General features: G+C 34.9%; 1 protein-coding gene and 1 long non-coding RNA gene across 3 annotated transcripts; both read right to left on the reverse strand.

Moving 5' to 3' along the window:
• Positions 1 to 2621: 2621 nt before the first annotated feature.
• Positions 2622 to 3948, reverse strand: LOC147076856 (uncharacterized). Of its 2 annotated transcripts, none has more exons than XR_015069722.1 (3): positions 3810 to 3948; positions 3239 to 3350; positions 2622 to 3145 (listed from the first exon to the last, which is right to left on the reverse strand). It is a non-coding gene; the product is annotated as an uncharacterized LOC147076856 (long non-coding RNA). The 2 variants fall into 2 exon arrangements; XR_015069723.1 differs by having other exon boundaries at positions 3731 to 3948.
• A 6169-nt stretch (positions 3949 to 10117) lies between these two features.
• LOC147076857 (uncharacterized) lies at positions 10118 to 18828 on the reverse strand. The gene is made up of 5 exons (XM_085941377.1): positions 18609 to 18828; positions 16821 to 16943; positions 15644 to 16009; positions 14507 to 14662; positions 10118 to 12618 (listed from the first exon to the last, which is right to left on the reverse strand). Exons 1-5 carry the CDS (start codon positions 18765 to 18767, stop codon positions 11686 to 11688), a joined length of 1737 nt encoding a protein of 578 aa, XP_085797503.1. The 5' UTR covers positions 18768 to 18828; the 3' UTR covers positions 10118 to 11685.
• Between the last annotated feature and the right edge of the window lie 4157 nt (positions 18829 to 22985).

Consider the following 22985-nt stretch of genomic DNA (forward strand, 5'->3'; position numbering starts at 1 on the left):
ATATCCAATCCTTTATGATTTCTCTGACAGTGACTACAAAACATAAGAAAGAAAGATAAGATATGGGATGAAATTGGCAGGGAAATTGTTGAAAATGGTATGAAGGTCGTCATAATAATATTATGTAGGTATCTTTGTCGAACCAAAGTATGTAAAGTTTTTTGACAGGATGAATACGCTATTATAAATAAATAACTTTAATCTAAGGTCCCGATATTTAAAAAATACATATTAATTTGCGTCATGCACAGCCTTTAATAACAGAAACTTTATAACTTTGATTGTTAGTGCACTGACAGTTCTAACTTATTGCGATCGTTTGACGTTTTGGTTTCGACTTTTGAGCAGTCATATCAATAATGTTATAATTAGGTATCATTTACAATACCTACTTCAATCATATTCGGTATCGGTCACGTAAATACCCATGTTATATTCGTTGATAATATTTTTTTAGGTTAGATAGGTACCTAGTCTTTAAGATTATTTTTTTGCATCTAACATTATGCAGCATAGCATTTCTATTGTAGCTAAAGATATAATATACATATAGGTAGATAAGTAGGTACTCCATGTCGTCATTGTGGTATTTTGTAAGGTTTTAGACCAAAAACCTTACATACTACTTACTATCGGGTTATTTACAGTAGGACATACCTAGGTTGTGTTTGTTTTTTGATCTCAAGAGACCTCAATCACAAAAACGATATTATGTACCTATATACCTACTAGGTATATATTTCCTTCATTATGTATAGGTATATTGAGCTAATAAACTGGTTTTGCCCAGTGCCGACCGCGAACAAAGATAATATCTACATGTTCCATGTACCTATCTAACATAACCAATGTTTTCTGTTTCACATTAATTTGTATACCTACAAACATTTTAAACTTAATTGAGATGTTCTTAAACTTCTGTTCATGTAATATTATGTAGGTAGGTATATCTTGGTCTGCATTAGGCAATAAGATTAATAATTTTATGTGCATGTAAATATAAAGGTCAGATACCTCCTCTAAGTACATAATATTATATTATCATCATGGATACCTACCTGAATGATGTTGGAGATATACTAATGCTTTGTGATGAATTTAATTTTCGCAAAGATCTTCAACCTTTCAACGTAGGTACAAAGCACCAGAAGAAATTAAAAATGAAACCCCCGGCATTAACAGGAATAAAATAATATTTCATCATAAACATCAGTCGGGGTCATTCCACTGCTAGATGAAAGCCTCTTCTAGCTCCTTCTACTATTTTCGGTCTCTAGTTCTTCGCTGCTACATACTTTTATTGTACTTCACGTGAACAAAGAGATCAACTAAGTGAAGTGTCAATCAACAAAAGTGGCATTTGTGCACAATGTTAATGAATTTTCCAAAACATTAAGTGTGATAATATAATATACAAGGATGAATAAGGCGTGGGCGAGGGCCAAGGTCCATTTTATGATTCCTCTATTGATGTACCTATTTTTATTAAGAAAAATGTTTGCCGTAGAATGGGGTGAATACTGAATAGACCCTTTTTAAAATTTCTATTTTTCTGCTACACATTATTCGGACAAATATGAATGACTTAAAACCTGTTTCTATGGACATAATCATACTCTAAAATATTTTTAAACTACCATTTATTATCAAACAGCCAATTTTGTGTGATGTCTCTTTCTATCCAGCGTTGGGGTGATTATAGACATGGCGGGTGGATAGAATCGAATAATGGTAATTTCCTAATGTTAAAAATGTAATTAAGTACCTACTGTACATTACAAATTTATGTAGGTACATTTAAGTATGTAAATCAAAATCAAAAATATAAATTTAAATGTTATACAACACAGTATCATGTAAGTATATTAGGTGTATTTTGTAATATATTTGGTACGTATTTATTATTTAACTAAGCGTATTTAATTTGCTACGTGACCTGTAGCTCTTTTATAATCACAAATTATTGTTGAATGTTACGAAAATGAGTTTATGTGCCGAAACAGCTGTCAAGGTAAATGACTCAGTTAAAGTAGAATTAACAAAAATAACTATATTTCAAAACCATTATAATCCATCTACCATATAAACACCATTTCAAGTAATAAAGAAATAAAAAGTCACCTAATTAAATAATATTGTACTAGAAAAAATATACTATCTATATACCCACTTAATTTTCATTTAAAGTTGTAAAACGCCCGGTTACTAAATAGAGGAAGGACAGAGTCTTCTGGCACGACCGAATCACATTGGAACGGTGTTATTGTCATTTGAAAGTAACAATACTGACACCTAAATGAGTCGCCTGCACTGCCAGAATCATCTGAACCCTGTCTACCTATCTATATACAATTTATTGTTATTTTTTTTCATATTTGTCCATTTTATTACAATATCGTGTTACTTTTAAAGCTCATTGTAATTCTAATAATTATATAAATATTTTTCTTGTATTCTGTGCAAAAATGATTATTAAAACTTTCTTAACCTAAACCAAGTATTTTTTATTGAATGATCCTGCAAAAATATTCAAGTACAGTTAAGTGACATATTTTGTTTCGGTCTATAAGCCATAAATAAATATACATAAATTATATTTAATATATACATGTATACTGTATGTATAGCCACGGTTGGTCTTGCACTTGTTGCTGTAGCTATGCGATCTGGTGTGGTCCATTATCCAAAAACACTCAATCACATCCCTGGTCAAACAGCGGGCAGCCGTGTAGTGAGTCTGGCTGGCCTATGGTGGCACTAGAATGATTTCAATATACACAGTCTGTTAATTTGAATATGTTTTCGACTGAAAGTTGTAAAAATATTAGAAATCAGGATTTAAATAATTAAAAAACTGTTTCATTAAATATCATATTCATACCTATGCAAAATTTTGATTCCTTTGAAGTACCTATACAAAATACGGATGAATATAAACCAAACAAAAATATTTGTTACTGGTACTGCCATAGTAAAGTAAAGTTTAACATACTTCCCTAATAAAACAAAATTCCCAATTCTTGTCGTTCTGTAGATGTTTCATTTCAGTTTTTACCAACGATCCACTAAATATGAATTGGTCATAAACACTCAAAGGAAATCTGGCACTCACTGCCAGAATGTCCATGTCAGACATGTCAGATACCTGCATAAAAATAAATGTCATGTTATGATATTATACGTAATGAATATGAATGTATCAGAAACAACATAATTTTATTACGAATTTCACAGTTACAGAAAATTTTCTGCGCTCATTTTTGAAAGTCTCCAAGTATGACGGGTATATTCGCACATGGGTGCAGTTAATGCACCCAATGATTTTCGGGAAACCTGCCCTTTCTTGAAGTCTGAAATTAAAAAATATTTTTACCGACACAAAATAATATTCCCGTTAAATTCTTATTGAGTAGGTAATTTACTTGTTGTGTCTATGCGCAGTTACTCTAGTTACATGACATGTACATTGTAATATTGTATAAATTGATCAGAGGGTATCAACACAACACTAAAGACTGTCAGCGCTGTATGGCGACTGTATGTAAGTATTACTAAGCACTGCTATTATAGCATCGGACACGTTTCCTATGCATCTGCTTACTGATGCCTGGCTCATTGCGCAGAAGACTTGGCCTACCCGTTTTTGGTACGCTCCCTCTGCGTAGAAACGCAAAATAGTCAAAATCTACAATTCAAATAACGGAGACATGTTATTTCAATAGCATATTACCTTCAAATCCTGTTAACCCTTCATGGTAAATGCTTATTTATAATATGTGCAGTTATGAAACTGAGTAAATCTATCTTACCTATGAGCCATGGCAATCTTGCCCTGTCATAAAGTAAGGTTATATTAAATGTCGATGTAATTTGTCGCACGCCATCTCATTATATCTTCAGCGTGTAATAAGCATTCAGAAGACGTGTACATTTTGTCAACACACAACTGTCACTTTGACATTCGTATATGTATTTAGTCTATGGCTGCATCCAATGCTGCCACCTTGTTTCAGATAATTAAAATACACTTTACGCAAAGTGGGTAAAAGTTGTAGCAATTCTGAAAGCGCTATAGTGTACGTGTATTTTTTATATTTAATTCATAAAAATTATAGAATAATTGGCGTAAAATATTAATAATATTTACAATTTTAAATCTGGCGCGTAAATAAAATTATTTAGTCTATGGCTGCGTCGCTGACGCTTTGGTGTGGGGCCAAACGCGAAATTCGCATCAAATCCAAGCGGTAGCGACAGCGATAGCGAGGGCGTTGCGAATTCGCTGCGAATATTCGCTTTGGTTTGGGGGAGGCTTTAAGTGCATCGATGTTGTTGCTACACGCAATCAGTTTTCCAAATGCTCATCAGTGATTCATGTTCTCATTTGAGATTTAATATGCTCTATTCGACTAAAAAGCTGTTCACGCGTGTAAGTGTTTCCAAATAGCGAAATTATCGATACAGCGTGTTTTTTAAATGCAGGATATTTCTCCTTGTCCAAATATGTTTTGTAAAACTCTTCTAAACCAACCTGATTGTATTTCTCCATTAACTGTGCATCACAACACATTTCACCATGTTCCATTTATAAAATTCCTGGCAATAAATTCACGTCTATGGAGAATGGCGTTGCAAAAGCATCAAAAAGCACACGATGCTTTTTAAAATCTTTAAATCGGTTTTCAAATTCCAGGTTCAAGTCGGATATTAATGAAGCGTATTATTTTATCCGCCGCCATTTGTGTGACGTCTGGCTGCAATAACAATGTAGGAAAGTGAGCGAAGATTTTTGTCCTTAACTGTTGTTCCCAAAGCCCAAGTTTCATTTGGAATGCGGAAATAAGATTATACATGTTATTAATTAGTTGATCTTTCCCTTGTAGACGAGTATTAATAACATTTAAGTGGCTAACTATATTGACCAGAAATGCAAAGTCGCTAACCCACTCCTTGTCTTCAAATTATGGGATACTTTTTGACTTGCTTGCGAAGAATGATTGTATTTCTTGCTTCAAATCAAACACTCTTTTCAACATTTTGGCACGGGTCAGCCATCTTACTTCTGCATAAAATGTAATGTCATTATACTCTGAATCCGAAGACTTGAGAAACTCTTGGAACTGACGGTGATTCGACTCCTTGGACTTAATAAAGTTCACTGTTTTGATGACCACCTTCATGACATGATCCATTTTAAGGGACTTGGAACATAAATTCTCCTGGTGAATAATGCAATGAAAATTTAGCATCGAAGTACGAGGGTGGGTCAATAAGTCCTTAGAAAAGCCGACAGGTGGCGCGACTAGTACTGTAAGCGGGTTGTTTTCATGCAGCGGCACTACCGATTCAGTGTGCTGCGAAGTTTCAATCAGATTGGTCGGGTTGTTGTTTTTTATTTTCGTACATTTAAAAAAAAATTTGCTTGTGGAAAATGGAAAAATGGAAAATGGAGAAAATTGAGTTTAGAGCTGTTATTAAACATTTTAATATAAAAGGGTTAACAGCAAAGGAAATAAAAAATGAGTTGGATTTAGTTCACGGCATATCTGCTCCTTCACTTGCAACTATTTATAACTGGTTAAATGAATTTAAACGTGGTCGTACATCAACAAAGGATGAACCACGCTCAGGACGTCCTGTAGAGGTGACTACACCAGAAATGATCAATAAAATCCACGATATGGTGTTAAGTGACCGAAGATTAAAGTTGAGTGAGATAATTGAGGTTACAGGGATCTCAAAAGGTAGCGTCATTTCTATTTTACATGACAAATTGGGCATGAAAAATATTTCTGCAAGATGGGTGCCGCGTTTGCTCACAGTCGACAATAAACGCAATAGGGTGGTGGCCTCTAAAGCCCTGTTGTCGCTCATGCAACGCAATCCGGATGAATTTTTTCGTCGCTTTGTGACTGTAGATGAAACATGGATACACCACTATACTCCCGAGACGAAAGAACAGTCAAAGCAGTGGATTGCGAAAGGCGAACCATGTCCAAAGAAGGCGAAAACCGTAAAATCAGCTGGTAAGGTTATGGCTACTGTATTTTGGGATGCACGTGGAATTATTTTCGTTGACTATTTGGAAAAAGGAAAAACAATAACAGGGGATTATTATGCATCTTTATTGGACCAGCTAAAAAACAAAATTGAAGAAAAACGGCCTCATTTAAACAGGAAAAAAATCCTCTTTCATCAGGACAATGCCCGTGTTCACACATGTTTACGATCAATGGCTAAAATTGAAGAATTGAAGTTCGAATTGGTCGACCACCCACCGTATTCGCCAGATTTAGCCCCCAGTGACTTTTTCCTTTTCCCAAACTTAAAAAAATGGCTAAGTGAACAACGTTTTTTTTCAAATGAAGAAGTCATCGATCGGACAAATGCTTATTTTGAGGACCTTCCGAAAACTTATTTTTCTGACGGTTTAAAAAAATTGAGAAACGTCTAACCAAGTGTATTGAGCTCCAATGAGATTATGTTGAGAAATAAAAAAAAAATACAAAAATACAAACAAAAGTTTTAATGCTTTTTTCTAAGGAATTATTGACCCACCCTCGTATTACCAACTTTGCAGGCCTCATTTTCAATCAATTTTACTAAACCTTCGTGTTTCCTAACCATTACTGGAGCACCATCTGTTGTTACGCCCGATAGGTTGTTGAGTTGTAACGAAAAGCGATTCAATGTCGATGTAACAGCTCCTAACAAATCTCGTGAGCAAGTAGTGTCCTTAAGTGGATACAGTACCGCTAATTCTTCTATTTTGCTAAAATGGACATCAACGCCCCTGATAAAAATCGCCACTTGGGCGGCATCTGTTAGGTCTGTGCTTTCTTTCATCCAATGCTAGAGCATAAAATATGAACTTGGATGCTCGATTTTTCAAATTATCTTCAATATGTTTTCCAATGTCATCCACACGCCTAGTAATAGTTTGACGAGACAGGCTTATTTTTGAGAAATCCGTTTTCTTTTCTGGTCACAGAATTTCAACGACACTCTCCAAACATTCCTTAACCATTACACCATCTAAATATGCCTTCGATTTTTTTGCTAGTATCATGGCTACTGCATAACTAGCTTTTACATAGCATTATGACTCTTGAGCCGCTCTAGTAAATATCCGATGTTGTGCAGAAAGTTTTCTTTTTAATTCATTTACTTGGTCTTGTCGAAATTGCCCCTCGTACTTTCAAGACAGAAACAGAATTATTGCATATCAAGCATATTGCCTTTGTATTAAATTCCACGAAAAAATAGTTTATAGTCCATCTGTCGTGAAAACTTTTCAGTTCTTCTGTGACTCTTCTCTTCTTTGATCCAACGTCTTTACTACTTGACGCCATTGTTCTAGCAACTTGTACTCTTAACAATGTGTATTTAAAAGTCAATCGCAAAATCTCACGAGACACAATATGCCGATAACGCACACATTGGAAGCGACCATACGTCCGACGGTGTTGCGTGCTTGCCAGTGCCACAGACTGGCGGTCGCACGACGCATCCCGCCCCACATCCCGCATTCACGCTCACGGCTATCTACGCAAGAACGGCGTGCGCGCTTTTTAAAATCAGCTAACGTTGTGATTGTTTGTTAACACGAATATACCATAGAAGAAATTGTCACGATAGTTGAATCAATGTACTGAGATAATTTCAATATTTATTTTTTTTAAATAAAATGTTTCTGAGGTGTTTCCAAAATATAGATATTCAACAAAGATTGTTACGTCCATAAATCTTGTGAAATAACCAGAAATATTCAGCGCTCGAAATGGAAAAGCTTACGAACCGGAGCGCTCGACAATTTTCTGAAGATATTAACATAGTTATCAAGTTTGATGTGTATTTTATAAAAATAAGTGTGTTAGATTTTTTGTTATATGGCACATCTAGCTGAGACGGTCAAATTATTTTTTCCACTAGAAGGAGCAATACCTTTATCTGTTTCACGAAGCCCTCCGGTACGCTCCGGTCCATTCGGGTCCTGGAAATATTTAAAAGGTGGCAGTATGCATAAAATATATATTCGTTGTATTCTGGTTCGGCGGAGGAGAGGTTTTGCAGATGAAAGTTGTTAGTGATTATGGAGACGAGAATTTGTTTACTATTTCAAATAACTACAAGGGTACAATCGATACAATAATATGGTAATAAATATAACGGTAATTCGGTGCGATGTGTCTTTAACGGAAACTTGTAATTGAGTGATATGTCCAATCGATTCTGATCCGCTATTTATTGGCCGGCGAACTATGAATAATTAATATGTTGAAATTATTATGAAATCATATTATCAATTCGTAATGTTATGAATCTGCAGATACGCTAACTCATAACGTCACTAAATTATATTATATTGGTACCATGGCCTTCATATCCTGAAGCGGGCCCCCAGGCTAGGATCTTTGGCGGGCCCCCTACCTATCGCCAATGATAAAGGCAGTGTGTACACGCTCGACAGTAGCGTTTTCCAAATGGTGTACGCGGTAAAATTAATGTGTATATTGTAATGTATTTTTTGTATACTTTAATTTAATACATCCTTATGAATTATGGAGTTGTCGAGTATCGATACACAAATAAAAATTGTATCGTACAACCACATTATTTTAAATAAGATTATAGAAGCAAAACAGTTCACAGGCGACTTTTTTTCTATTAGAGAGAATTTGTGATGTGTGTGTATCTCACTTATCTGGTCGACTCACCACACCGGGCCCCTCCAGGCTAGAGCCCTATCAGCCCCCCCTTTGTGGGGGCCATGATTGGTACAGACGTAAAAATTGAATATTTAACGGCCCACGTGCTCGTCGTAGGTCAAAATTGAGTTTTTATTGTATTTTCAAACCATGCTCCTGGACACTCCTTAAACGTTGTAGATAATCTATTTATATAATTTTGAAGCCTTCTTATCCTTTATAGTTATTTTAAACATTTGATGACTGCATAAAGTATTTTTGTTACATAAAATAGTATTCTTTTAAACCTCTCGCTCTAATGTTTTAGAATATAGTTATATTTCGGTACATAACTGTGTAGTGGTGTTAAAATTTTTTACGTTTATTAATTTTTAAACGCCTTTATGAAACCATTAGTATAATTTATTACGAGATAATTTTTGTAAAATATTCACGATAAAAAATTATATTGATAATCTCTGTGATCCCAAATTTGACAAGAATTAGGCATTATATTATTCAAAAAATCGGCAAGATTAACACATTTGAAGATAATTCTAAAGATATTGATTATAAGCTATGTCTTTGACCATTCAAGTGTGATAAACATCTTATGAATAATGATTGCTTTATAATAATTATTGACCTAAGAATAAGGTAGTGTTTTTTTTGAAATACGCCATTTCTTTTGTCATTCTCCAGTGGTTAAGCTACAACATACGGCCGTAGCCATAAATTGACAAACTATAATTAAAGAAGGGAGTAAAATGATAATGACGCGCGTGTTTGAACATGTACCGTTTAAAAAAAAATAAAAAAAAATTCGGTTAGGTCAATAATTATTATAAAGCAATCATTATTCATAAGATATTTATCACACTTGAATTGTCAAAGACATAGCTTATAATAAATTTCTTTAGAATCATCTTCAAATGTGTTAATTCTGCCGATTTTTTGAATAATAAAATGCTTAATTCTTGTCAAATTTGGGATCACAGAGATTATCAATATAATTTTTTATCGTGAATATTTTACAAAAAATATCTCGTAATAAATTATACTAACGGTTTCATAAATGCGTTTAAAAATTAATAAACGTAAAAAATCTTAACACCACTGCACAGTTATGTACCGAAATATGACCATATTCTAAAACATTAGAGCGAGAGGTTTAAAAGAATACTATTTTATGTAATAAAAATACTTTATGCAGTCATCAAATGTTTAAAATAACTATAAAGGATAATAAGGCTTCAAAATTATATCAATAGATTATCTACAACGTTTAAGGAGTGTCCAGGATCATGGTTTGAAAATACAATAAAAACTCAATTTTGACCTTCGACGAGCATGTCCCCCCTTAATATATAATATTATAATTGAGATCTGGATTACAGCCACATATTTTATGAATAAAAAGTAATTAAATAGGATTAAATTAAAAATTGTATTTTATTAAAACATTAAAAAAGAAAGGCAATTTACAAATGGCTGGTACTTATAATTTACGTGTCCGAAAACGGAAATAAACACAAAAGTTTTACTTCCGTCACGTGCGCATACCACACTCGATGCATTTTCGTATCATAATAATAAATGTACATATTGATTTTATCAATCCTTAGTAGGTAGCCTGCATACATAAACAAATGATAACACACGTCATATTATATTTAAATGTTGTCTTCACTAATAATAATTAATAAATGGCAATAAGTACACAGATTACAGGTCTTGGAATAGACTGGAGCGTACCGGAACGCACCTCCGTTTCATGAAATCCCCGAGATTATCGCTCCGTCTCGTGAAAATAATAATTTTAAGATATGTAGTTTATATTATAACAAAAATGGTACGCACTATAAAATTATATATGTTGCTATTTTTGGAAAATTATCGAGTGCTCCAGTTCGTAAAATTATCCATTTCAAGCGCAGTATAATAATTAGTAATAATACAATGTATTATATGATATAGGAAGACAAGAATCTCGTAGGAGGTTTTGCTGTCAACATTGGACGAGAAAAAATGGGTTCGTATAGTTACAGACGCCTCAAATTGGAGGAATCGAATATTTTCTATAACACTTGTTATGGATCCGTCTATAGATCTACCAGTATAAGTTGTCCGCCGTGTTAGGGCACATGCTAACATTTGACATAGCATTCAAAACTTTGTATACTGTGATGAGCTTAGTTCTATATTCGAACACCGGACGATCTATGACGGTATATCTATATTCGTTAGCATTCCTATTAAAAATCATTGTTGACACACTAGATTTAGATAGCAATAAAATGTCATATTTAATATTATCGAAAACAATAAAAACTAATGGTTGACACACTTAAAACTACGTGACTCGGACATATTTAAACAAACAATTGACCAGAGTTTCCCAAACTATGTTCCGCCGAACCTGAATAGGTGTTTTGTGCGACCATTTGGAAATGTTTTATACATTGCAACACATTTAAAGATCTTCTACTAAGTAGAAGTAAAATAAGCAAAACTAAAATAATTAAAGAATCTACTTCATATTGAAAGGCGAGTGATGATCAATCTCCACGTTTATGACGTCAATAATCTAGATAGTTCATGGCTCCCACAAGGGGGTGGCTGACAGGCCTCTAGCCTGGGGGTCTGGGCTTACGGGGGGCCTTAAAATCAATTAAAAAAATATATATATTTTTTAAATGGAACCCCTCCTCCCAAACAATTTTTTTGTATGCGGGTCTGAATTACTCTACTGTCCAACAAGACGATTTAGGCACAAGCTGGAAGTCGCTGTCGTCGACTAAATAGGAGGATTCGTAGTAGTTCACAGTTTTAACACGTGGAAAACTCGTCGCTAACCGGAAGGCGCTTCAATCGAAATGCGGTTAAAACTATGTTAGTTCACAGTTTTAACACGTAGCCAAGAAGATCTTGTTGCACAGTAATGGGTTTATTTTTACACTCTATTCAATGCGTTGATTTTAATTGGTTCGTTTTTTCACTAGCTTGTATCCGTGTGGATATTTTTATGCTTTCGTAAACTACTGGGATCGTTTGATTTATATGAACACTTATCACACATAAATGGTGTTTCCCCAGAATGACTTCTTTTATGTAAATTAAGTGAGCTTTTCGTGGTATAGTCGTTCGAACAAATATTACAAACATAAGGCTTGTCGTATAAATGAGTTTTTTTATGAAGTTTCAGCTGATTAGATCGAATACATCGATAGCTACACTCATCACATTTAAACGGTTTTTCGCCACTGTGGATCATTTTGTGTTTTTTAAGACAGCTTGCTGATGTGCACGTGTATGTGCACTCATTACATTTGAATTGGTGTTTTTGGCCGTGAATCAGCTTGTGACTCTTAAGTTGGCTGGACTGATTGCATCGATATTGGCAAATGTCACATTGAAATGGTTTCTCACCAGTATGAATCATTTTATGTTTTTTGAGGTCACCCAATGTTTTACATTTGTATGAGCACACATCACATGCATGTGGCTTTTCACCGGTGTGAATCATTTTATGTATTTTAAGACAATCACTTAGTCTAAATTGGGAAGCACATATATCACACATATATGTCTTCGCATTTGTATGTTTCAATTTATGAATTGTCAATGACTCTTCCGTTTCACATTTGTAATTGCAAAGGTCACAACTGTACAGTTTTTCCACCTCGGCAAATACATCATTACTTGTACATGAACGAATTATCTTCGGGGAATCGACTAAGGTCGCGTGTTCAATATGTTGTTCTTTCATAGACTCCAAATACTCGTGCATCCTCTCTTCGTATGTCAACTTAGTAGACGCGGTTTCGACTTCAATGTTATCTTCAACATCCATAATCAATTCATTTGAATTTTCGCTATCCAGATCAATTTTATTATTAAGGGAAGCCACAATATTCTGCGAGACAGAAATCTGGAAACAAAATTGAAATAATGATTAATTTACTTTTTAGTATCTTTGTTTTTATTTATGACTTTAATAGTAAACGCAAACATGGACCATTGAACGCAGGGTGATCCAGCGCACGCCCACATGGCCCCCATATCCTGAGTAGGGCCCCCAGGCTAGGATCTTTGGCGGACCCCCCTACCTATCGCTTAGGGTTAAAGGCAGTGTGATGCACTGTAGTCGAGTATTCCAAATGGTGTACGCGGTAAAATTAAGGTGTATTTTTAATGTGTAAATCCATTTGAATTATGGAGTTGTCGATTATCGGCACAGTTAAAAATTGCATCGTACAACCAAATATTTTAAATTATTAATAACACTTTTTTATAACAATAAATAAATAACAATTTACTACTGGAGCAAATTTGTGATCTGTGTTTATCTCAGCTATCTGGTCGACTCGTGACACCGGGCCCTTCCTGAGCCCGGGCCCTCAGGCTAGAGCCTTGTCAGCCCCCCCCCCCCCCCCCATTGTGGGGACCATGCACGCCCGTCTACCTTTCCGCCGTCGGCAATGTGGAAGCTGGTCAGCGTGTAAAGAGTAGTGCACAGTAAACTTTGTCAGTCATTCTTATTAGTTTTTTAAATGAACTAAGAATACAATTTGCAGATAGTGCTAGTTAATTTTTAAAAATCAATTAAACCCTGCCTAAGCCACACCATAATACTTTAGCAATGCTATGGAAGATCCGACAAAAATAGTGCACACTTTTTCAGTCATACTAACTTTTTTATGGTGTTGGTTAGTTTTTTACATTCCTTAAACTGGCGAAACCAAACTGTAATCGATAAAAATATTCTTCTAACGGTTTAATTATGTTTTTTTTTTATATTTGAGAGGTAAACGAATATTTTTTTTATTATTATCTATTATTGCTTGGATAAGGCAGGGTTTTATTGAATTTAAAAAAATTAACAAACCCATCTTCTTCTTCCACGGCGCTACATCCCGGGGTGGGATTTGGCCTCCTCCGCAACCGCTCTCCACTCACTCTGATCTCTCGCCACACTTCTCCTGTTACCGGGTCTTCCTATATGAAGCCAGTCCACTTCTACATCTCCTTCTTGGTTGACTATCCACTCGACTATCAAACACATTGTAGTCTTAATTCAATAAAAACAAATACGTTTGTCTGACATAGTTTAGTGTGCATTTATTATTGTCGGTTCTTAACAGCCTACATTCACCCTTTGCGTTTACGTTGAGGGTTCCATGACAAAACAGAACATGACAAAACAGAACACTGACAAAACATAACAACGATAAATAATATAACTATGACCTTTCAGGAAAAATATAAATTTAATATTTAAATTGTCCTATCTCTATTATGTAGATAGATTTTTAATAGCACAGATTTTCAATACGCCATAATAAATCAAATTATATACCTAATTTCCGCATTACTAATCGCTAGAAAGCCTCAAATAAACTTAACTCGGTGTTGCCGGCAAGCTTAGGATATCTCATCTTAAGCAATATAATATGTTCAAAATGATTGGGTGACTAGGTACAACGAAATAATCAGTTTAATAAATTTAGGTATTTACGCCGAATGGCCAACATGCAGTGATTACATTATACTTACAATTTTATATACTCTATAATATAAAAAAATGTATTATTTTCAAAATAACAGTATTGTAAAAAAATGAAAGTATTATATATTATACCTTGATGATTTCACTTAAAAATTGATTTTTATTAAATATTAATATTTATATATAAGTATATGTATTTCGTTTAAAATTTAATTCATAAATAGATTCCACAAAAATTAATGTTTCATTTTTCCCCTGGCTGTTCTGTTTTGTCACTGTTCTATTTTGTCCGGTCACCCTTATATCGTACCTGATTTTCTGGCATGCATTGAGAATAGGAGCATCCAGCTGCAAAAGTGTCTTTGTCCTTTAAGGGACACGTTGCATCTTCATCGAAATCTATACTTGAGTGGTCCGACTGGTGAATAAATTCTGCTCTTATATTAGCGACGTTAATCGTGATATTCTGAAAAATAGATTTAAAAAAATATATACACGACAAAAAACAAAATGACAGTTATGTTAGAAACACATTACCATCACGTCACGTGAGAACATGTGCACTCACGGTGAGCTCACGCCAAGCGCAAAAATACGTGTGCGATGTCATTTTACTTGGTATTTAAAATGTTATAAGACAGATGAACCCATCTCGTAGCACATTTTGAGCCAAATATTAATAACGTCAGTTATCTAGCAAAATCTATCAAAATGTATCACTGCACACTAATGACACCCCACGTGAATCACACATAAATCACACATTAAACTCAGACATTAGGGCTAAGCGGCTTACATGTCAGTTTATAATGTCGTGAGCATGGCCCCCACATCCTGAAACGGCCCCCCCAGGCTAGAATCGTTGGCAGGCCCCCCTACCTATCGCTAAAAGGCAATGTTACGCTATACAATCATTTTTCAAATGATGTTCGAGGTAAAATTATGGGTATTGTGTAATTTTAGCCATTTTTTGGATTTTTTAAATTACCTAATTGAATTATGGAGTTGTCGAGTATCGACACACAATAATCAAAAATTGTATCGTATAAGGTACCACATACTTTAGAATGTTGGTATTTCCGAAGTGAATTAGCGCCGCAGGCCATTTTTTTACTATTAGAGTAAATTTTGAATGTGCGTTTATCTCACTTATCTGATCGACCCGCCACATCGGACCCCTCCAAAGCCCGGGCCCCCAGAACAGAGCTCTGACAACCCCCCCTTTGTGGGGCCCATGGTCGTGGGTCCCAAGTGCAAATCTTGGTTCTGGCAAATACACATATTGTTTTGAGTCAGAGCATGGACCTGGCAGGTTGAGCAAATGGCTCATTAATTTTTTGTGAAAACAAAAATCTATCAATACAAACCTTCACTCTGTAAGGGGACCATATTATCATCTTTGGATCGGCCAAAAAATGTAACTCTACTACAACTTATGAAAACTAACCTTAAAGTCATCGACATGGTCCCGTTGGTGACTGTCTAGGCTACTGGATCGCGGTATTGACTCATCAGAGGACTTTTCTTCTTTAACGTAATCGTTGTGAATTGTTTTGTGACGTTTTAGAGTACTTCTGGATCCAAAGACTGCATCACAAACTCGGCAAATAAAATTGCGCGGAAAATATATAACCCTTCTCAAATTGATTCGAACCACTTTTGGGATGTTGAGTAAGGCTATTTCATGTTTTATATCTTGTTCGTCTATTGTTATTTCTGAATACTGCATCATCTCGGCTTCATCTTCTTCGGATGTGGATCGAGGACCCGAATACGAGTTGTGACATTGTGTTACGAATTGCTTGGTATAAATCTGGAAAAAACATCGTTTTAAGCCATGGAATTAGTTATCAAATATTGATTTACTTCCAATGAAAATATTTCAACTGTTGTTGATTAAGGCGGAGAGTAACATTCATTGCCCTTCCTACGCAAAATGCCGCCCATAACAGACTTGGAATTCAGCCCCAATTCATTTTACCTTTTTCTTAACTCGTATTCTTGTTTGTCCGGTGGTTGTTTATCCAGTACAAATCTTGCAATCGATTTTTAACTAACTTCCCGACTAGTTAGATATTTGAAACTTTTAGAATATATCAGAACACAATGCCAATACATTCTTTTAATACTTTTAGCCATCTTTAAGTAGAATTCAATTCATTTTCAGTTAATTCTGTTTTGTATGAAAAGTTATTTCGGAAGAAATCCGTAATCCAATCCACTATTATTGGTTGCTAGGAATTATTAATATATACCTACGTGCGTGACTATGGAAATCAAATTGACATTTCAGTATTCTATATTTGTTTGTTGCAATATAGCAAAAAAATGATTTCACAATTGCCTTATTTGTCCTAAATTATTAATAAGTACATAATATAATTGTCAAGTTTATATGATTTAAAAGAAAATTTAAAAACGTGGTATATAAAAATGTCTTCATTTCTTGAAATTATTTAGTTTAAAATTGTATACAAATTTGTTAGGTACAATGAGACAAGTGAGTTCCGGCACCTTTAATTTTCAACAAAAAGCTCTGCTTTTTAGTAATATCTATGTTACTTGAACTCGTTTACTCCTCAGCGAGAATTACATACGAGAAAATTGGGAAATTAGGCACCTACCTGAGAATCGTTATTGAGAACTGACACATTCCATCGTCCTCCATACTGATCTGAAGAGTTAGAGCTTTTGGCGGCTTCTTCGATGACTTCAGACTTTACTTCGGCGTCAGGCTCGTTGGCAATCTACAAACAAAATATAAATTGTCATTAATTTAAATGTTGACAACAGAAATTTTAAACATTGTTTAAACATATTGTGCCACGGTTTAAAGACAATCAACATTAATGACAGTGCTTCACCAAAACCAGACCGTTGGATCGGACCTCGGAGCAAGAACACGGAGCAGTGGAGCAACGGGGTTTTACCTGGAGCACCAAAAATATCTAATGCTCTACTGCTCCGGATGTATGATGAACGGATGAATGAAAATATCATATTTGACATTTTGCAACATTAGAATTATTGAAAACACAGCAACACTGCTGATTGATAAATATAGCCTCACTTTTTTAACAGAAGAGGCAGTTAATGAAAGACGATTTGCTGACAGTAATTTTGTTTAATAATTAAAAGAACTAATACCCCGTTTACAGGTGCATGGATTTACTTTTGACAGCAAGTATTACCGCGGCCATAACAAGAAATGTATGGGTAAACATGTATTATCCTGTGGGTCTATTCTATACTTATCGACCGCTAAAGTGATAAATATTATCAAACTTAGGGTAGGTTAGTATCAAAGTATTAGCACTTATTGACATATTTTGACACCCACGGTGGCCGCGCGGCTTAAGCGTTGGACTATTACGCCGTGGGTCTCAGGTTCGAATCCTGGGTCTGGCTAGTACACATATTGTTTTTCAATTTGTGTGTGAGTTAGGGTATGGACCTAATAGGTTGAGCAAGTGGCTGACATCTATTTCTCGTAAAAAACAAAATCTGTTAATACATATCTCTACTCTGTGGAGGCCTATATGATCCTATTAGGATCGGACATGGTCGAAGAAGAAGATTAGGTAGCACTTATTGTAACAATTAAAATAAGTTGGTTGTAATTATTGCAATAAGTGCTATATTTTAACAGCAGCAAGAGAGATGATACAAACCTACTCTAAGTTTGATAATATTTATCACTTTAGCGGTCGATAAGTATAGAATAGACCCCCACTGAAATTGCAGGCTTGCATGCATGAATCAAAAAAGTTTGGAAAATTCTGCCTGCGTAGTAGAACGATAGTGGCGAACCTGCAAAACCGGCAAAAAACGAACTACCTGTCAAATAGTACTATAAAATGACAACATCGCGTCTCGCTTACTCTTGAAGAATGAGATTGGAGAGACATTCAGCACTTTTACGTGTAAACAGTTATTGTCACGATAGTTTAAAATACGCACTAATAATACGCTGCCAGTAAGTGCACGTATACAGGCACTATAATAATAATAAAACTTAGATAATATAATACCTAAGTACCTATTAAAACTTTTTACTTGGACCAGAGCTGGAGCGGAGCAGCTCAAGAAAGGGCCCTCTCCAACCCTCTGACCAAAAACACGTGTGTTTGCGCCAAAAACCATGCGTAAGATGTTTGGCACAATCTTCGAAGATAGCATCTGGCCGTACACTTTATAATATAGATATATAAGCTCTTTTATGAAACTCCCAATCCCCAATGTTATCAAACCACGCGTTCATCTTTGGACAGACCACGTGATTCGTATGAATAGATTAACACCGAAAAAGCTCCTGAAAGACCACGATTTCGGTTGTTTGATGCGCTACAAAAAGGTTTAGAAGTGATCGACCGAAGATATATTATGAATAATTAAATAAGTATTTATATAACCTCAAAATTGACATCATACGCATCGACAATATTTTCTTGTTTGATAAATGATTGGGATGTTTTCAATTCCGGACGTTGCGAGCGTTTAATCAATTTATAATTAACATCGGTCGATGATCCAGCATCGTCTTCCGTTTCACTTTTAATATACATTTCCATTATATTAAAATAACATAATAAAGTAAATCTGACATCTTCAAACAATAAATAAAACAAGTGTTGCTATGCTAGGCCAAAAATAGTGTTGCCATCTTTTTGCACCGAATAATTGTTCGCGGCCAAGAAATTATTAGGTAGGTAGTATTTCCGTAAAAAAAATATATAGTATAATATGAATTTCGTCCATGGTAGTGATTTCTTGAAAATGAATCTATCTTCAGTATTCACCAGTACTGAATTCAATTTTTGTGTGTTGAAAATGTTACATTGAAAAGATTTTTATCTATTTTTCTTGAAAATATTCTCAGACACTTTTCCTAAGAAACATAATTTAACCCAGTGTTTTTTAATACTGACTTCATCTATCACCAAACTTTTAGATTTAATGGCCAGAATGCGATCAATCAAACGTGAGTCATAACCATTATTAAAAGCGATTTGTTTAATCGTCTTTAACTCCAAATCAAAACTATTTACGGATATAGGAACCATTAATAAACGATGTATAAAAGCATGGAAAACTGATAATTTATGTGTAATATGATGTCTAGAAGTGTTATTAATAATGTTATCATTGAAGGTATTTTTTCTAAAAATGCTAAATGTATGTTTGTTATTTGTAACATTGATTGTTAAATCCAAGAAGTTAATTTTACTGTTCCCTAGTTCCATTGTGAATTGAATAATTGACTTATTAATACTAGTTATGTCTTTTATAAATATATCCAATTGTCTATCCGTGCCTGACCACAAAGCCAAGATATCATCTACATAGCTATACCAGTAAATGATTTTCCTAAATGAATTTAAATTGCTAATCTTAGATTCGACTATATCCAGTGGCGCACCCAGGATTTAATATTGGGGGGGACCCAAGGAGGAGAATGTAAATTAGTCCCATAGGCTCTTTTTCTTCTTCACAGCTTAATTTCCCGTTTATCGGTCTTTTGTCTATTGCACTCGGTGTACCTATACCATGGTCCCCACATCCTAATACGGGCCCTCAGGCTAGGATATTTGGCGGGCCCCCTACCTACCGCTAAGATTAAATGCAGTGTGAAACACTACATTAACGTTTCTCAAATTGTGTTTTAGTTCAAATTAAGGGTATAATACAGTGAATTATTGGCGATTTATAATATATCTACTTTAGTAATGGAGCTGTCGAGTACCGACACGTATAATCAAAAAATATATTGCACAATTATATAAGTAATTGAAAATGTTCATGCCTGTGAAGTGTAATAGCGCCGCAGGCGACTTTTTTACTATTAAAGCTAATTTATGATGTGTGTTTATCTCACTTATCTGGTCAACCCGACACGCCGGGCTCCCCACAGCCCGGGCCCCCAGGCTAGAGCCCTGTCAGCCCTCCCCAGCCATGACCTACACCACTCCGGAATTCGGGTGGACTTTGACAGTTCCCTTAGGTATTGGGTTTCTAAAAAAACCTGACATAAGTGTTTCGAAATTTTTGTGTTAGAAATTAAAATCTAAGAATTTTTTCTAAAAAGGGTGCTGGAGAATTATTACAAATCATTTTTTTGCCGTGTTTTTATTTGTCTAAGCCCAAAGTTATAGTTTATTGGATTTCAATGTCAATGTTTAAAATGATTCTGATAATTTTCATGTTTGGGGGGTGCCAGGGCCCCTTGCCCCCCCCCCCCTGGCTGCGCCACTGGTGTACACCACTCCGGAATTCGGGTGGACACCGAGAATTTTTTGATATTTCCATTTGAGATTGAGTTTCTAAAAAAACCCGACATTAGTGTTTCGAAATTTTTGTGTTGAAAGAGATGCTGGAGAATTTCAAATCATTTTTTGCCGTGTTTTTATTTGTCTAATCTATTGGCTTTCAATTTCAATGTTTTTGGGGGGGGGCAAGGCCCTTTGCCCCCCCCCCCTGGATGCGCCACTGACTATATCCATGAAGAAATCTGCTAAAGTAGGTGATATGGGCTATCCATTGCCTATATATATTCAGTTGAAAATGTCCTTTCTGAGGCAGACGAAACCAGTCCAAATTTATTTATTAAAGTAGAATAAGTACCTACTACAAAAAAAAATGCGTTTTATTAAATCAAACAACAATACAATGCAGTTCCACCATGAATTGACAGTTAACACAATAAAAGAAATTAAAATATGTTCCAAGGTACAACTCTTTCCCCTATGCTTGGGAAACATTGATTGTTATATGCTTTACATGTTTAGATTGTAGTACACTCACCGTGGGTTAGTTAGTACAGCAGTCGTCTACGAGGAAATAGGTTCAATATAAACGCATTTTTTTAGTAAAACATGTATTTTAAAAAAGTAAAATATATACATTTTTAAATTCTATCAGTAAAAAAACATTTTTAATACACTTTTAATATATCCATCGCTCACATTCCTCCAACCAGATTATGGCATATTTCTTCCAGGATTCCAGGTATTTAGCATATAATAGACATTATATCACATTCATATTATAGGTAGTTATATATTATGTGAATTTTGATTTATATTGTTTTGCTCTAAATAAAGTGTTATTGTAATTAAATTGCATATATGTGGACGGACCATGAATCAAAATGATGCATTTATATGGTTTCTAACCATTATGTTATGATAATATGACAGCAGTAATAGCCTTTAGCACTCATTTAACCATACTTTGTTTTCCCACCACCACTTGCCACGTCTCCACATCCGTTATGCAGGCGTATTTCGTGGCGTAACAAACGATATACGACTTTCGAAGTTGTGCTCAGTTTCCCAGGAGTAACTTCCGAATATATTAGTCTGCATGCACTCAAGAATACAAGAACCCCGGTTAAATATAATTATATTACCTATGTCAAAAAGTTCATTAAAGCGTCAATCTGAGGCGAAAGATCTACAGCTCTATGTGCGAGTAAGCTTCTAGGATTCATCATGCAATAATCTAAACCATGGGTGACCAACCCGCGGCCCGCTGGGTATCAACTTGTAGCCCGCGGAGCAGTGAGAAAATAAAAATACTATCGAAAGCTGCCGCTAGATGTGATAATTTCGCAAATTGAGATTCGATATTGGCTCGCTCGAATTTGAATTCGCGCGCAAACACGCACATACTCCCTACACCCGCCTCTCCCCTCGCCAAGCCGCGCAAGCGTCATTGTGCATCAGCCAGTGATGCCAACCGTACTATAATTATAGTACAATACTATAATTTTGATTTCGCGAAAAATGTAAAATACTATAATTTTACGCCAAATATACCAAAATACTATAATTCTAAAGAATTCAAGACAAAAAATGTTCCTGTACTTTATATTTTTCAGAAATACTATAATTTTTACGCCTTTGTACTATAATCAGCATAGAAAAATATGGCAACACTGGCATCAGCTCTTCTGCGGCTAGTTTGCAACGCTGTTGGAGGTGTGGTCGCTGTGTATGTTATCGCGCTATCGTTTATCGTTATAAGAATACAGGCTGCCATAACGAGTATTTTGTCTACTATACCGAGGTCTTTACTGTTTAAGTGCATTGAAGGTAAGCAAATCCAGCTATTATTTTTTTAATTATTCTATGATATTTGGCTTTATTTTTTTAGTTTTCTCTTTCTTGTATAAAAATACAAGGCCTTTTTTAGTATTTTACTTTATTAAGAAACTGTATTTTAATTTTACTAATGAATTAACCCGAATCAGATACTTATGGACTTTACATATTTCTTCAATTCTCCAACGCCATCTCATTTTTTGCCAGAAAGTTATATATTATCACTGATGGCATTTTATTTATTTTTTTAGTTAAAACCGAAGACCTGCAATGGCGTCAAGATAAGATGTTGGACCAAAGAAGAGAAGAGTCGCAGAAGAACTGAGAAGTTTTTAAGACAGATGGACTATAAACTATTTTTTCGTGGAATTTAAAACAAAGCCCATATGCTTGATATACAATGATTCTGCTTCTGCTTGAAAGAGTATAAATATTAAACGGCATTACGAGGCTAAACATGTAAATATGTAATGTAAAGTACGAAGGGCAATTTCGACAAGACCAAGCAAATGACTTTTCCTAAAAAGAAAATTTTCTGCACGTCAGATATTAATTACAAAAGCGGCTCAAGAGTCATCGTGCTATTTAAAAGCTAGTTACGAGAGGGTAATATTTTGTATAATGTAAATCTCATGTTGTGTACGTCTTGAATTTAGATTTGTTATGTCCACAATGTTTTGTTTTCAT

Source organism: Rhyacophila brunnea, unplaced genomic scaffold (genome assembly GCF_057557595.1).
Source record: "Rhyacophila brunnea isolate RB1 unplaced genomic scaffold, BYU_Rbru_1.0 scaffold_13, whole genome shotgun sequence".
Lineage (NCBI taxonomy): Eukaryota > Metazoa > Arthropoda > Insecta > Trichoptera > Rhyacophilidae > Rhyacophila > Rhyacophila brunnea.

Coding starts and splice junctions, on each gene's coding strand:
- LOC147076857 (XM_085941377.1), bottom strand. CDS start 18,767: ATGGAAATGTATATTAAAAGTGAAACGGAAGACGATGCTGGATCATCG. Junction 16,010..16,820: donor TTCTCAATAACGATTCTCAG/GTAGGTGCCTAA, acceptor TGTTTTTTCCAG/ATTTATACCAAGCAATTCGT. Junction 12,619..14,506: donor AATGCATGCCAGAAAATCAG/GTACGATATAAG, acceptor TTTTGTTTCCAG/ATTTCTGTCTCGCAGAATAT.